The sequence below is a fragment of the Oncorhynchus keta genome, chromosome 19 (assembly GCF_023373465.1).
Source record: "Oncorhynchus keta strain PuntledgeMale-10-30-2019 chromosome 19, Oket_V2, whole genome shotgun sequence".
Taxonomy (NCBI): domain Eukaryota; kingdom Metazoa; phylum Chordata; class Actinopteri; order Salmoniformes; family Salmonidae; genus Oncorhynchus; species Oncorhynchus keta.
Genome location: NC_068439.1, coordinates 72,894,130 through 72,910,926, shown reverse-complemented (window position 1 = coordinate 72,910,926; position 16,797 = coordinate 72,894,130). Strand labels below are relative to the sequence as shown.

The window sequence follows — 16,797 nt, the reverse complement described above, 5'->3', positions numbered from 1 at the left end:
AGATATGGCCTCCTAGTCAGGCCTCTCACATTGGGTATACAGGGGTCCTGGGATGGATAGCTCACACAGCTCCCCCACATACAGAGCTGGATCAAGGGTGACCTCATTGAAGAGGACATCCAGGAGCCTGTCTACGTATATATGCCATTTTACGTAGCCTGTAATGTTTTTGAAAATAGAAATGTTTGTTAAATGGGTAGTGAATTTTATTGTATTTACTGTTGTAGGTTATGATGCTATTTTTTTGTAAAAGTTTTCAATGTTTGCATTTTGAATGTGTGTGTGCGCCTGAAATGCTCAATTGACTTGAAATGAATAACTATCCCTTACAATATGTTGGGTCTCTTCACAGCATATCCCTTCTTTTCCTTGTGAAAGCTGATTATGTATCACAGCATTCCTGCTGTGGTGGTTGTCTGGGAAGCTGTGCAGTCAGTAGATGTTGAATTTTCTAAAATGTCTATCATTACAGCTTGATGATAGTGGAAAGACAAAAAGGTGATGGAAATGATTAGCCCCAATCTACATCAACTGTAAGACAAAAACAAACAATGGAATGTCAGAATATGATTTTCAGAGGTAAATTACAAATACCACACACGCCGCAGCTCCTTTTGCAGCCAACATTCCTTCATGTCAGCTGTGTGCTGGCAATTCTCAGAGGGCTTGAAGATGTATGTTGAAGAAATGTTGAAATGTTGGATGTTGAAGAAAAAACATTGGTGTGTTACAGAAAAATATACCATTCACAAGTCAAAACAGCCACAGTTACAGCCACAGCATCAGACTAAAACTCTGATACTTACATTATGGTCAGCGCTTGCGAGATCCATTTCAATGATGGCAAAGCATCCGTCTTCAGGATTAGCTTCCTGGCAAGACCCATCAAATGTTCTCCCCAACTGATAGTGCAACTTCGCTCGACATATTCACTTCACACACGTGACATGGTCATACTTTTTGGTGCAGCCTGTTATCCAAAATGAAAGTGTAGCCACTGCTGTCGGATGTGTTCATTCTTCAGATAATAGTATAACATTAAATTAAACACTATGGCATCCAGTCACAACAGTGTGGCTTTTCTGCCGTGCTAGTTGGTAGCCTGCTCGCTAACAGTAACACAGGTGAAAAGGGATTAGTTACCAGTATGGTTCTGCCACATTCCGCTTGAGCAATCGTACAGTTTGTAAACAAAGCTTGAGTGAAGTGAGTTTGTGTTTATACACCTTTATACCACCTACCGTTAACCAATCATTTCAATGCGCAGCTCTACGGAGCACTCCACATTGTTACAAAATTTGGGAGGCGTATGGCGTCGCTGTATGGAGCTCAATTATTCCTCTGCAAGCCTCGAGTCCACGCATTTACTTCACACGCTCCACATGGAGCCTCCGGACCACATTATTGGATCAAGCATAAATCAGCTTTTACTCTATCAGGTCCTGAGCCTGCGGGTTTTGTGTTCTATCTGATAATTAATTGTCCCTGATTAGAGGGGAACAATGAAAAAAGCTGTGAAATTGGCTTCGAGGTGCAGAGTTGAGTTTGAGGGCTATAGATCGATAAGACCAGTCAAATACATTTACTGCGGCTGGTATTTCCATAAATATTTTTTTTTGCTAAAAAGCATTATTTTGCTATGGGATTTATTCATCTCCTGGACAATTAGCCAGAGGCAATATTATTGCCAAATGTCGGCTAACGGAAACCCTGGTTGAAAATGCCCTTTTTGTTACAAGTTTTAACAGAACGATGCATAATGCACATTGATCAAACTCATTTCTTGTAGAAGGCATTACAGAAAACTAACAGGTCTCATAAACAATCTCTTAAGCATAAGCCCACATGCTAGTGAGTAGCCAGCTAATATTTGTATTTTATGTTTTGCCAAGTGCGACCTATTTGCTAGCTAACAAGGAGAACAGTTGAATTGTTATGAACACACCCTTCTGTCCATCTCCAACTGTTTGAACAGCATGCTAGCCTGTCCACGTGTTGAAATCAAGTGACCTATCTTATTTCTCAGAATGAGTTGCCAATTCCACATATAAATTTGTGTTTTATTCTTATTGCACATTTATAAAAATACAGCTAGTATAATAGTATTTTTGGCTAAAATGCTGCTAGCGGTACCGTGACAAACTGAGCATACATTTTCCAGAATCAATGTGAATTGATACTGCCATTTTAGTAGTGTCTGTTCTGTTCTCAATGTGAGGAGTTGAGACATAAAAATTGTATTGTTAGAAAAGTTAACTTCTCTATTACAGTAAAATAATGTCTCAATGCGTTTCAGTGTCCATATGAACAATTCTGTTGGATCAAAACTGAAATGCAAATAGAGAGCTGAAGAAATAATCTCTTCCTTACTGCTGTGAGTAGCAGTGGGAGGGGCTTGGTGTGTGTAAATATTAAGATGCACACAGTCTACAGTCATTGAACACATCGCAGAAGGATCCGACACCATAAACACGAGAGCAAGCGGACATAAAATGCTAATAAAATGTAAAAAAAATTAAATGGATTTGTGCAATACAGGCATTCTGAAGATCACACCCCAAACAATAATTAATTTAATTAATTAAATATTGCACAGGCCCAGCCCTAAATTGAGCCATAAAATTGCATTGAAATTGCTTAGGAACTATGCACACTTTGGAGAGGTGTGGCCACGTGGAGACACCAGTTAGTCCTCTCACTCAAACTCTTGTCATTTTTTTGTCTTATGTTGCACCTACCCCACATTTTACAGGAATAGTCTTATGTTACTGAATGTATCCAGGGTATTTTAATATTTTATCTTTAACAAATGTAGAAAAACATACAGTAAATGTAAAATGCACATTAAATCAACAGTGTAATGTTTGGATTCAGTATTGTATCAGGTAAACTGTTGGGTACACACCTTTGGTCTAATACATGCCCCCTTTCAATTGCTGCAATGGTTATGCATATGTTTTTCATACTTCTTTTGTAAGAAACATTTCAATTTAGCCCTATCCAGTTAGGTCAATCCCCATGAGTGTAACTGGATGAAACAGCTTAAAATGTGCAAATTTGACATTCCTAAGATAAACAAAGAAATACCACTAGATTTGAACTCCAGGCTCAGGTCTTTGGTCATTATCGCTTCTGTCCTTTTACCTTAATTATTTACTTTCACACAGTAGAACTTTGGTTAAATATGTCATTTTGGTTAAATATGCAAGTCACAAATGACGATATCTTATCTTTGTCAAACACATTCCAGGTAGTGTGTGTCACTGTGGATACTAGATAGTCAGTTTGTCCTGCTGCTACAATGGCTAATTATTAATATCATTCATCTGATAAGTAATATTATGCAATAATGTTGCGGAGCAGAATAGCAATCTCCCTTGGAGAATAGAACTGCTTCAGTGAATATTCCAACCCACACACAATCATCAGCCCACCTTGAGCAGTATATTAAGCAGGATATCACACCCAGACCATAGCCCTGAGTGCCCTGTGCAGCTCCCCCGTGATCAGCCCACCTTGAGCAGTATATTAAGCAGGATATCACACCCAGACCATAGCCCTGAGTGCCCTGTGCAGCTCCCCCGTGATCAGCCCAACTTGAGCAGTATATTAAGCAGGATATCACACCCAGACCATAGCCCTGAGTGCCCTGTGCAGCTCCCCCGTGATCAGCCCACCTTGAGCAGTATATTAAGCAGGATATCACACCCAGACCATAGCCCTGAGTGCCCTGTGCAGCTCCCCCGTGATCAGCCCACCTTGAGCAGTATATTAAGCAGGATATCACACCCAGACCATAGCCCTGAGTGCCCTGTGCAGCTCCCCCGTGATCAGCCCACCTTGAGCAGTATATTAAGCAGGATATCACACCCAGACCATAGCCCTGAGTGCCCTGTGCAGCTCCCCCGTGATCAGCCCACCTTGAGCAGTATATTAAGCAGGATATCACACCCAGACCATAGCCCTGAGTGCCCTGTGCAGCTCCCCCGTGATCAGCCCACAGAGAGAAGCACAAGATTGAACTTCACTTAACTTTATAGAGCAGTGATGACCAATCCGGTCAATTGCCAAACATTTCTGTAAAAACCCAACGATAAAGACTTGTGTTCCTATTTGTTTTTTAGTTTTTTTATTTCAGCTCAGGCTGTTGGCAGTAGGTGCACCCAATTCAGCTGCCCCGCATGCCAGGTAGGTGAACTGTTGCCAGTTTGAACCATTTCATCTGTCTGAAGGTCCAAACTCTGCCTTCCCGGCAGGTCCAGAGAGCAAATCAAGTGCACTATAAGGCTTACCACTGGTCTGCAGTAACGTAGCAGGCATAAAAGATTGCTACAGCAAAGTTGATACTGTCAGTGCGACACGAGTTTCCCAATCAGCTGGAAGAAGGTGTCCCTTTTTGGTCATTGTCAGTGGAGGAAAGGGAGAGCAGAGGGAGGATGAAAGGCAGACCCTCAGTCTGCTGCCCTCTCCTTCCGCTCAGACTGACCATCAGATGCCAGGCACCATCAGTCCAGTAATATAAAAATAAAAAGCGAATTATTTCAAATGTATGCTCACTCAGCTGTGCCACAAGTAACACAGCAAAGGATCTATTATCAGTGTGATCATATAGCCTACCTCACTGTTTTAGAGTTTGCCCTGTTAACACCAACATTTCCCTTTTCTGTGGCACTTGTGATTGAATCAACACAATATTAGCCACTTTCAATGCAATGAACTATGCAAGAGATTTTGCTGCAGGCAGAACAAATCGGAGTAGGACTCTATTGCATTGACACGCACTACTCAGCAAACACAATCAGAGGTGGAGTAGGCCTACATGCAAATAGACCATTGCCATACATTGATCTGTGCCATTTACTTTCAACTGGACTGGAATTACAGCGTGAGTATATGAGCTTGTTTTGAGATCAAAGCGAGAGCTGCATGTATCCACGAATGCACATTTTGTTCATATGTTTTGCTAGTTAGTGAGTTATTAGCCCACATATATTATTTGTAGTCAGCAATAGGGGAGTCATTGCTTCCTACAAGAGCACAAAACTTGTACATTCCTAGGCATCTTTGAAAAGCGAGTCAGGCAAAGAGCTTTTTTTGTCTTAAAGGGGCAGTGTTGTATCCTGAGACAAGCTTGAATATGCAAAGTAGTCAATAGGCAGAGGGTAGCATCATTTGTCTAATTCTCTGTAATAATATTATGGGAATAATAATGCATTTATTTGTGGTTTCTTGCATCAACATTTTCAGTCACCTCTTAGTCTGAAGGACAAGTGATTAAACAGGTTAATGTCAAGCCCTACATGTTTCTACCGAAAGTCTCTTGGAATGTACGCCTATATTGAACACCACACACAGGCTGCTACTGTAGGCTGAATGATACAACAGCTATTTCCATGTTAAAATGTTAAGGGATTTATTTTCACCACTGTTTTTAATGGTAGGCCATTTTGGTAGGCCTACATATAGATCAAATAGCCACAGTAGCCCTCTATGGCCACTGTTAAAACGGAAAATTACAAGTGGGTACAGCCTCAGTTTTCACAGTAAACAAGCGCTGGAAGTTGCACCGAATTTTCAATGTCCAGTTTTGCGCTCAGTAGACCTGACATTTTTTTCAGTGCAGGATTTTAAAATATTTTTTAAAAAGGGAAAGTTGGTCCCCAGAAACACAATCATCCAACCACATTCCAGACATCCGAGTCAAGTGCCCCTAAGTGGGTTGAAAGAGTTCAATTCAGTACCAGTCAATTCAAGACATTTTGTATGGAGAAATAGTCCTACCTCTTACATTTAAGGACAAGTTTAACTGTCACTTCTAGATCTGTTAGTTTCATCCCTGAATTCACTTGAAGTGATTCGTAGTCTAGGACAGGGTTTCCAAAACTCAGTCCCGGGGCCCCGTTTAGATTTTGCCCTAGCACTACACAGCTCACTTAAATAACCAACTCATCATCAAGCTTTCATTATTTGAATCAGCTGTGTAGTGCTTGTGCAAAATCGAGGACAGAGTTTGGGATACCCTGGTCTAGGAGGCTACATTTCAATGCCAACTATGGAGGTGTCCATTACCGTGCCCTTGTCCTGCAGGCACATCATGAGGGTGCACACGTCCCCTGTGGCTTGGTGGTTGACGATGACCATGGCTTCCTCTTCAGAAAGGGGCCTTACATCGTCGCCCCATTCCATCACTGGAGAAGACGCAACACAAATGAAGTTAGTGGACACATCACAGTGACTGCACTTCACATCACTTCAGAGGATTCATAGCTAGGCCTACATCCTATCAAACATCTAACAGCAAATCACTTCAGAGGATTCATAGCTAGGCCTACATCTCATCAAACATCTAACAGCAAATCACAACTTGTAGACCTACATTTTTTATTTTACCCCCCTTTTTCTTCCCAATTTCGTGGTATCCAATTGTTAGTAATTACTCTCATCGCTACAACTCCCGTACGGGCTCGGGAGAGACAAAGGTCGAAAGCCATGCGTCCTCCGAAACACAACCCAACCAAGCCGCACTGCTTCTTAACACAGCGCGCATCCAACCCGGAAGCCAGCCACACCAATGTGTTGGAGGAAACACTGTGCACCTGGCGTCCTTGGTTAGCGTGCACTGCGCCCAGCCCGCCACAGGAGTCGCTGGTGCACGATGAGACAAGGATATCCCTACCGGCCAAACCCTCCCGAACCCAGACGACGCTAGGCCAATTGTCCGTCGTCCCACGGACCTCCCGGTCGCAGCCGGCTGTGACAGAGCCTGGGCGCGAACCCAGAGTCTCTGGTGGCACAGCTAGCTCTGCGATGCAGTACCCTAGACCACTGCCCCACCCGGGAGGCCCAGGCCTACATTTTAGTACAAAAGCTTGAGAAGACCCGTTCAAATTAGACTATGTGTCATCACATTATCCAAAAATAGCTTTTCCTTGTGAAAGGCCCATGTTGCGCTGAAAGAACACAACCATAACACGACATTGGAAAGCAACTGAACACTAAAGAGGTAATCTAGACATTTAGCAAATTCTATACCAATCTTGGAAAGAATGTTTCGCCATTAAGTCAATGCCTAAAAACACCACACCACTTTGGTTTCAAAATGGACATGGGCCAGTCTTTATCATTGATGCTCATTAAAGTAGAACTTTCTTGGACTCCAAGACTCCACCCATACGTAGAATGTATGCACACATGACTGTAAGTCGCTTTGGATAAAAGCGTCTGCTAAATGGCATATATTATTATATTATATATTACTCCATTCTACCCTGGCTGATTTACATTGGCACACTATTCAAGAGATAGCGTGCTTAATGGAGTCTAACATGGTGGGTGACAACAATAGGCCTTCCACATAATAAACAAACAAGCTTCATTTGTTATTTAACTCAATTGGACAAGGGTGAGTATTAATAACAGTAGAGCGACCCCTCTGGAGACCTGGGGGAGACTTTTAGGGTATCACTAAAGAACTAAAGCCACAGAGTTAGACAAATCAATGAAAGATTGTGAGTGAATCCCCATGGTTCTGGGAGGCTCTTGCTGACTGAGGGCCTGTGTAATGCTAATGCTAGCGAGCCCAGGGGTGCCTAGCTAGAATGTACTGTTCTGTGGGAAGGCTAGGTTGGTGGAGCGTGCAGAGTTACATTTTCAAGGGATTACTGGCCAAATGAGTCCCAAGAAGTGGACTAGAACAGAATATGGCTTAGCTATGGCATGCAAGACCAAAAAAACATTTTAAATTATAATAAACCACTCACTGGTAGCTGGGTTAGCATTTTAGAGCAAATGTGAATAGAAAACATAAATATACACTTTTGATTGCCCACACAATGTGGAAATTTGCCTTCATGGAGTCATTGCCATCAAACAGTATAAAACACTGATGGCATAATAAACATGAAGTCTGTAAGAGTCATTGAGATCGTCCCTTTTAGTCTTCACGATGACAAGACAGAAAATGTTTGGCCAACGGTAAGATCTCTTTAGGCCGTTGCTAGGCGATATGATATCTGATCTATATGCAGCAGCCCTGAGGAAACCTTTCATCGAGTGTTCCATTCTCTCATCATAATGATGAATACCCACTGAAAACATTATTAACGGTCAAGTTAGCACAGTCCTACGATTACATGCTTGAGTTACCCTGTTGAAAAAGGGCACAAGTGATCGCTCACTCCTGAAACGAATTGTAGGAAATGGTGTTTATCAAGTGTCAAATCAATAGATTCTTGGCAGATTTCCAATTGCAATATTAACATGAAGACAACAGCTAACGGGTATAAGATACACAGACATGAAATCCAACCCTACTACTGTTGAAATAGCATTATGTACAGCCTAGGCTAACCATAACAGTATCACCAAAAAGACAAAGAAAGGATGAGAGTTGTGAGTCCTGTACATTTGGCAGCACACTCAACAAAGTGTACAGGACCTGGTCGCAGGCTGGTTTCATGGTAGGAATAATGACAAGCAAAATAGAAGCAACTCTTTGTCACCACCATCAAATTCTACTCAGCATATGGGCTGCTTGGTAGTCGTTACACAGAAAACTAAGCTAGCCCATCGATCACAATTCATGACAAATTCAGGCGAACATGCTTCGTCCATGCCTCATCCCATTCAGATACCATGTTGACTTGGATTGCAAAAACAATTACAGTAATCTTAAATGAACTGACTGACTGAGAAATGGGAATGATCTGACACATTGACAAGTTGAAAGTGTGGGAGTGCTTGGACGCCCATTCAAAGAAAACATGTTCGGCTTGCTACTTTGTCAAGCCTGGTGAATTTCAATGATACAAAGTGCTCAGCCGAGACAAAGGCCTCGTTCAACACGGCTTCTGTGGAGATGTTTCACTCCTCGTTGATTGTCTCAATCAAGAGGGTTTTGTTGGGGGGAATTAGCCCTTTGAGTGCCCATAACACAGCAAGGTCAGGACCCATTCCCTGAAGTGGGGCAAGTATGCATCAGAAAAGGAGCCTGATGGAAAGAGAAAGGCCCGATTAGAAGCCATTGTTATTCACCAGAGATTTGGGGCTCTCAAGTGGTAGTGATTCACAATGTCGAACAGTGCTCAATGACATTGCCAAGTTCTCCAAATGATGGAGCTAAGACGGTGTCTCTCACATGACTTTAGGCCTATCTCCACAAAAAGAAACAGAATGTAAAATTTAGGGAGCAACACATCTTTATTTTTTATTTTACCTTTATTTTACTAGGCAAGTCAGTTAACAACAAATTCTTATTTTCAATGACGGCCTAGGAACAGTGGGTTAACTGCCTGATCAGGGGCAGAATGACAGATTTGTACCTTGTCAGCTCGGGGATTTGAACTTGCAACGTTCCGGTTACTTCAGGTTACTAGTCCAACGCTCTAACCACTAGGCTAACCCCTGCCTCTCAGATATCAAGTGAAAAAACGTAAGTGTAAAAGTGTCACTGTGGCTTCTGTGCTGGTAGTTAGGCCTATTTACATGTCAGGCTACTGCTTGCCTTGTCATTTTCATATTCAAATACACATACAACTGTTCCATTGTACATATAACTGAGCATGTGACATCAAGGTGGGAAATTAACTTCTTGGTCCAACAGCCACTGTTGCAGGTAGCCAAAAATAATAATATACCAGCCACTTAAATATTATTACCCTAGAAATTACAAATAACAGATGAGCATGCTTTGTAATGTTTCTAAAACAAGAAATATATTACGAGTAAGAATAAGTAATGTGGTATATAACTAAATTCAAGTTATGTGCCCGGAGTATTTTAAACAATGTATCTTAATGTAATTGAGATACAATAGATGTAAAGCAGATGAACAGTTCTACAAATGAACATCAAGAATCAGCAAAGCGTCTGCCCTGCCACAAAATGCTGATTGATACAGCTTAGGCTAGTTATAAATAAAGTTCAGGGCGCTATGCTGAAAGTTTTTACTGGGAGTACATAAGTTGAAATTTAGGAGCACAATGAATGTGTTAATGATCAGAAATAACTAAAAGTTAATGAATGAAAGACATTTGGATTGTTCCACGCTAAATCAAGCACAATGTAGCCCCAAATATTTGAGTCATTAGTAGAGATAAAACATGTTCTGCTACCCCTTTAAGGTGTGGGCCGTTACCAGCTAACGGGGCACTCCATGTCTGTCAGATACGACAATCTCCATGTCTCTTCAATAGCAGCAGACAATTGCAGAAAACTTAAACTAATATTTAAAAACATTGTGTGAACAAAACAAATGTAACTGGCCAAGAAACACAGGGACTAAGTCACACTTTAGTAGCGTTTCGGGTTAAACAGACCCAACTTCTAAATTAAAAAATGTTTTTTTAAATATAACAATCACAAATGCTCTGTGACCACCCGCCAATGTCGCTGGTGAAATAGACATTTTGTCCAATGCCAAAAATCTACCAGCATTTGGCGGGTGTTAATTACCCATCCTGTGTGACATCTTCAACATCTTTTGTCAATATCAAAATCAGCCCGATATCAGCTCAATAGCAGTCAGGTTTATCTAGTCTACTCATCATGCAAACAAAAAAAATGTCAATGAGTATAGGAGGGAAAAGCAACTTATTTGCCAGCCTCGATTCATTCCCACCTCAGGAAAGACATCCTAATCCCCATTAGAATAGAAATTGAGAGCAAGCAGTATGACACAATGACAGAGCCCCTTCACTCTCGGGGGTCCCAAGTCCCCCAGAAGGGTTGATGAAGGTCACGTAGCCATGCCTCCATCATTAAGCAGCAGGTAGCCTAGTGGTTAGAGCGTTGGACTTGTAACCGAAAGGTTGCAAGATCGAATCCTCGAGCTGACAATGTAAAAAATATGTCCTTCTGCCCCTGAACAAGGCAGTTAAACCACTGTTCCTATGCAGTCATTGAAAATAAGAATTTGTTCTTAACTGACTTGCCTAGTTAAATAAAGGTAAATAAAAATAAAGTGCTGATGTCCTCCATTGTGTGGAGTAAGAGGAATAGGTGATATTTGAGAGACAGATCTACAACATGGCTGTCATGGATCATTCATTAGGGAAATTGTCTGAGAAACAGCCCGGCAGCATGATAGTTGAGTAAAAAGGAACATTTTTATTCCGTTACGGGGGTCACTGTCCCCGTCACACACCCCTTTCCTCTAGGTCTCTCAGGGAGAGTGGTGATTTTGCAAGACACTCAACCCTCCTCTCCAGTATATTAACATGTGCACATGCTCATCTTCTCTCAGTGAGGCTACAGAAGGCAGAAGAGGCATCATTATACAATTTCCTGTGACTCACTTCCTGTGTCAGGTTATTTAGAAGTATGCAGTCAGTATCACTTAACAATAGAAATAGCCCATGACGGGAAAAAATATTGGAAAATCAAATTACTGCTTTGACTTCAATACAAATGCCCTTTCTCTCATGCATTAAAAATAAATTAATGTAATGGCTTGATGCCTTTACCCCTAAGGTGATCATTTTTCAATCGTTTGTATGAATTAACATGGGGGCTATCAGACATAATTTGTGCAAAGTAGAGCGGGTCAATGTTCAAAGTTACAGGACAGGACAATGCAGCCAATTCTTGGGATGAATAAATAGGACTAGAGACCAAAATCAGGTCAGGATCACCACGGCCTGCTACAGATTAAATACGGCCGATTGTCACCAGCCCAGAAATACCAAGGCAAGTAATGTAAAATCCACATTTCTAATGGTTTCAATTTCAACCTAATACAGGCTACTCGAGCTTGCTTGTTCTTAACATTACAATTCATCTATTGGGATAAAATATTGTCTAACAGATTTGTCAAATGAATATACAGAAATAAAAAGCAGCATGGCCAAATTACGTTGAACGGGAAGACTTTCACAATACTACGGAACAACAACGTGACCAAATAACAGGTCAACATTTCTAATCTTGAGTCAGTCTCAAGGCACATAGTATATACAAGTTTTGTTGACGTTGAGTGTGAGGTTATTTTCCTGACACCACACTCCGAGGGCCCTCACCTCCTCTCTGTAGGCCGTCTCGTCGTTGTTGGTAATCAAGCCTACCACTGCGGACGACACAACAGTGGTAGGCTTGATTACCAACAACGACGAGTTGATGGGAATTGATGGGAAATGATGTAAATATATCACTAGCCACTTTAAACAATGCTACCTTATATAATATTACTTACCCTACATTATTCATCTCATATGCATACATATATACTGTACTCTATATCATCGACTGCATCCTTATGTAATACATGTATCACTAGCCACTTTAACTATGCCACTTTGTTTACTTTGTCTACATACTCATCTCATATGTATATACTGTACTCGATACCATCTACTGTATGCTGCCCTGTACCATCACTCATTCATATATCCTTATGTACATATTCTTTATCCCCTTACACTGTGTATAAGACAGTAGTTTTGGAATTGTTAGTTAGATTACTTGTTGGTTATCACTGCATTGTCGGAACTAGAAGCACAAGCATTTCGCTACACTCGCATTAACATCTGCTAACCATGTGTATGTGCCAAATACAATTTGATTTGATTTGATTTGATATGCTCTTCCAGCATTCCATTCTAGTGGGATAAAAAAATATATATATATATATATATAAAAGCAATAAAATCACTGCATGCCACCGTTCTGTGAGGCTGAAATCTGATCATACTTATTATTATTATTATACTTCCTCAGCTAAGATAATTTTAAGTCTTTAGAGCAAATATTATCTTGAAATCTTTTCCACTGCACCAGCCAGTCATTGGCTGCGCTGTCAGTGGAAACCTAATCCCACCCGTCCCAGCCTACAGGGCCAACCTTGTGCACTTCAGTTAAAATAACAACCCAATGTCTATATGCCAAGACAAATTAGCGAGCTAAATTGTCATAAATGTTTTATGCTTTTTGACCTGTCCCCAAATTAATATAATTAGTTCAGACTTTTTGATATTTTAACCTGCGTGTTCTGATCGTATCTGGTGTGGGTGAACAAAATCAACTTGTGGAAGACCGCATATGGTCTGGTCAGCATGTCATTCACAAGTGATAATGTATAATTCACAAGTGACAGGCTAATATTGCCACCCATCAGACTGTTCTTGATTTAATCTCGTCTTTACATATACTAAATAATATGTGTGAAATTTGTTTTGATTTAGAAAGGCTCATTATCATGCATCTGTCTGGAAACGGGCAGAGGGAAAAAATACATGTCATCTATGTACTTAAATAGTTTGTCTCACGCGTTAGTTTGTCTCAGTTTGTCTCACGCGTCGTATCGCTAGCAGCATTTTAGTCAAATAAAGATTGTTATACTAGCTAGCCTGTTATAAATGTGCAATAAGCATAAAACAATTACATAAGGAATTGGCAACTCATCTGAACAAAATGGACAGGCTAGCATGTGGTTCAAAACAGTTGGAGACTGGGTACTAACTAGCACGTGGCCTTGTGCTTGAGACCGGTGTTCATTTTCTAGAATACCTGCTACATTATTAATGAACGTGCATTTATGCATGGTTCTGGTCACATTTGTAAAAAAAGTACATTTTTATAAAAACAGACCTGAATGCCAGATCAGTGATTAAAGCAAAAAAAAAAAAAAAAAAAAAAAGCAGGTACAACTATTTTGATATAATAATTAAATTACAAGTGAGTCAGTCGTATGGTTGTGGAAGGAATATATTCAGCCTCGGTATGATTACACAAGCTCTGAATTCATTAAATAATGTCTCTGTTTTAAATGCAGTGGATTTGACCTTAAATTGTACAACAAAGTTTATTAAGAGAAAGCATTAAAATGATATACATATACACAAACACAGTCAAAAGTTTGGACACACCTACTCATTCATGGGTTTTCCTACATAATAATAGTGAAGACATCAACACTTTGAAATAACATATGGAATCATGTAGTTACCAAAATGTTAAATCCAAATATGTTATGAGATTCTTCAAAGTAGCCACCCTTTGCCTTGATGACAGCTTTGCACACTCTTGACATTCTCTCAACCAGCTTCATGAGGAATGCTTCTAAGTAGATGCAGCGGTCTAAGGCACTGCATCTCAGTGCTAGAGGCATCACTACAGACACCCTGGTATGAATCCAGGCTGTATCACAACCGGACGTGATTGGGAGTCCCATAGGTGAGAGCAAAATTGGCCCAGCGCCGTCTGAATTTGGCCGGTGTAGGCCGTCATTGTAAATAAGAATTTATTCTTAACTGACTTGCCTCGTTAAACTCAACCCAAACCATCTCAATTCAGTTGAGGTCGGGTGATTGTGAACGCCAGGTCATTTGATGCAGCACTCCATCACTCTCCTTCTTGGTCAAATAGCCTTTACACAGCCTGGAGGTGTGATGAGTCACTGTCCTGTTTAAAAACAAAATGATAGTCCCACTAAGTGCAAGCCAGATGGGATGGCGTATCGCAGCAGAATACTGTGAGACCATGCTGGTTATGTGTGCCTTGAATTCTAAATAAATCACCGAGTGTCACCAGCGAAGCACAGCCACACCATCACACCACCTCCTCCATGTTTCACGGTGGGAACCACAAGAGGAGATCTGTTCACCAACTTTGCGTCTCACAAAGACACAGCGGTTGGAAGCAAAAATCACAAATTTCAACTCAGACTAAAATGACAGATTTCCACCGGTCTAATGTCCATTGCTTGTGTTTCTAGGCCCAAGCAGGTCTCTTCTTCTTGTTGGTGTCCTTTAGTAGTGGTTTCTTTGCAGCAATTTGACCATGAAGGCCTGATTCAAACAGTTTCCTCTGAAGAGTTGATGTTGAGATGTGTCTGTTGCTTGAACTCTGTGAAGCATTTATTTGGGCGGAAATATTAGGAACAGTAATTCTAATTAACTTATCCTCTGCAGCGGAGGTAACCCTGGGTCTTCCTTTTCTGTGGCGGTCCTCATGAGAGACAGTTTCATCATAGCGCTTCATTTTTGCAACTGCACTTGAATAAACTTTCAAAATTTCATATTGACTGACCAGGTCTTAAAAGGACTGTCGTTTCTCTTTGCTTATTTGATCTGTTCTTGCCATAGTAAGGACTTGTGTCTTTTAGCAAATAGGGCCATCTTCTGTATGCCACCCCTTATTGTCACAACACAACTGATTGGCTCAAACACATTAAGGAAAGAAATTCCACAAATGTACTTTTAACAAGGTACACCCGTCAATTGAAATGCATTCCAGGTGACGACCTCATAAAGCTGTTTGAGAGAATGTGCAAAGATGTAATCAAGACAAAGGTTGGCTACTTTTAAACAAATCAAAATATATTGTATATTTGAGATTCTTCACACTTCTTTGGTTACTAAATGATTCCATGTGTCATTTCATAGTTTTGATGTCTTCACTATTATTCTACAATGCAGAAAATAGTAACAAATAAGGAAAAACTCTTGAATGACCGGGCCCTTACCTGGGCACCTGTCTCGGTCTACTACGGCAGGGGCTCTCACCCAGGCCACCCTTCTAGCATTGGGGAACATCCCATGCCATGTTGATTTCCGCACATTTGTATGAATTAACATGGGGGCTATCAGACAGAACTTGTGCAAAGTAGAGCGGGTCAATGTTCATAGTTACAGGACAGGAAAATGCAGGCAATTATTTATTGTGTTGAATAAATAGGACTAGAGACCAAAATCAGGTCAGGATCACCACGTCCTGCTACAGATTAAATACAGCCGATTGTCACCAGCCCAGGAATGCCCATGCAGAGTTCATGTAAAATCCACGTTTCTAAACAAATAGGTTTTAATTTCAGCCTAATACAGGCTACTAGAGCTTGTTCACAACATTACAATTCATCTATTGAGACAAAAATAATGGTTGACAACAGGTCAGATTTGTCAAATGAATATGCAAAAATTAAAAGCGGCATGGCCACACTACGTTCAACGGGACAACCAATGTGACCAAAGAACAGAAAGTCAACATTTCTGATCATGAGTCAGTCTCAAGGCACATAGTATATGATCTTCCAGATCTTCCAGCGTTCTATGCTAGCGGAATCAAAAAAAGAACAAAAAGAACTAAGATCACTGCCACCGTTCTGATAATACTAATATTTTTCCACTGGACCAGCCAGTCATTGGCTGCGCTGTCAGTGGCAACATAATCCCCTCCTGCCGGCCTACCGGGGTACCCCTCTTGGCCTACTGGGGCAGGGGTTCCCTAACTTTCTCACTCAGGCCTTCCTTCCAGCAATGGGGAACATCCCACGCCATGTGTATTTCTAAGGCACAAGAACTGTGCATTCTACTATCACAACTTTCAAGAATAAGTTGAAAGCTGGAGGGAGTCGGAGTCACAACCACCCCCAAAAGTGAGCACGCCACAGTTTGGGAACCACTGTACTAGAGCACCTGTCTCAGCCTTAGTGGAGTGAGGTGACGGGGTGCAGCTGTTCCTCAGTGGAGTGAGGTGACAGGGTGCAGCTGTGCCGATATTTTTGCAGGAATCTCCTTGCGAATGATTTTGCCGAAAATTGTATCTCCGCCGGCCTGGGCAGCTTGAGCTTTTGCTATAAAAAAATAATGAACTCTTCACAAATTTGCATGTGCCTTAGTGGAGTGGTGTGACAGGGAGTGCTTAGTGGGGTGGTGTGACAGGGAGTGCTTAGTGGGGTGGTGTGACAGGGAGTGCTTAGTGGGGTGGGGTGACAGGGAGTGCTTAGTGGGGTGGTGTGACAGGGAGTGCTTAGTAGAGTAGGGTGACAGGGAGTGCTTAGTGGGGTAGTGTGACAGGGAGTGCTTA

The 16,797-nt window shown here is 41.3% G+C and overlaps 1 protein-coding gene across 1 annotated transcript in view; it reads right to left on the bottom strand.

Moving 5' to 3' along the window:
* Positions 1–16,797, bottom strand: part of lpgat1 (lysophosphatidylglycerol acyltransferase 1) — a 69,586-nt gene that overhangs the window by 33,661 nt on the left and 19,128 nt on the right. The window contains exon 3 of the mRNA XM_035794557.2: positions 6,070–6,188. Coding sequence (XP_035650450.1) covers positions 6,070–6,188 — 119 coding nt within the window. The remainder of the gene's footprint in view (positions 1–6,069; positions 6,189–16,797) is intronic.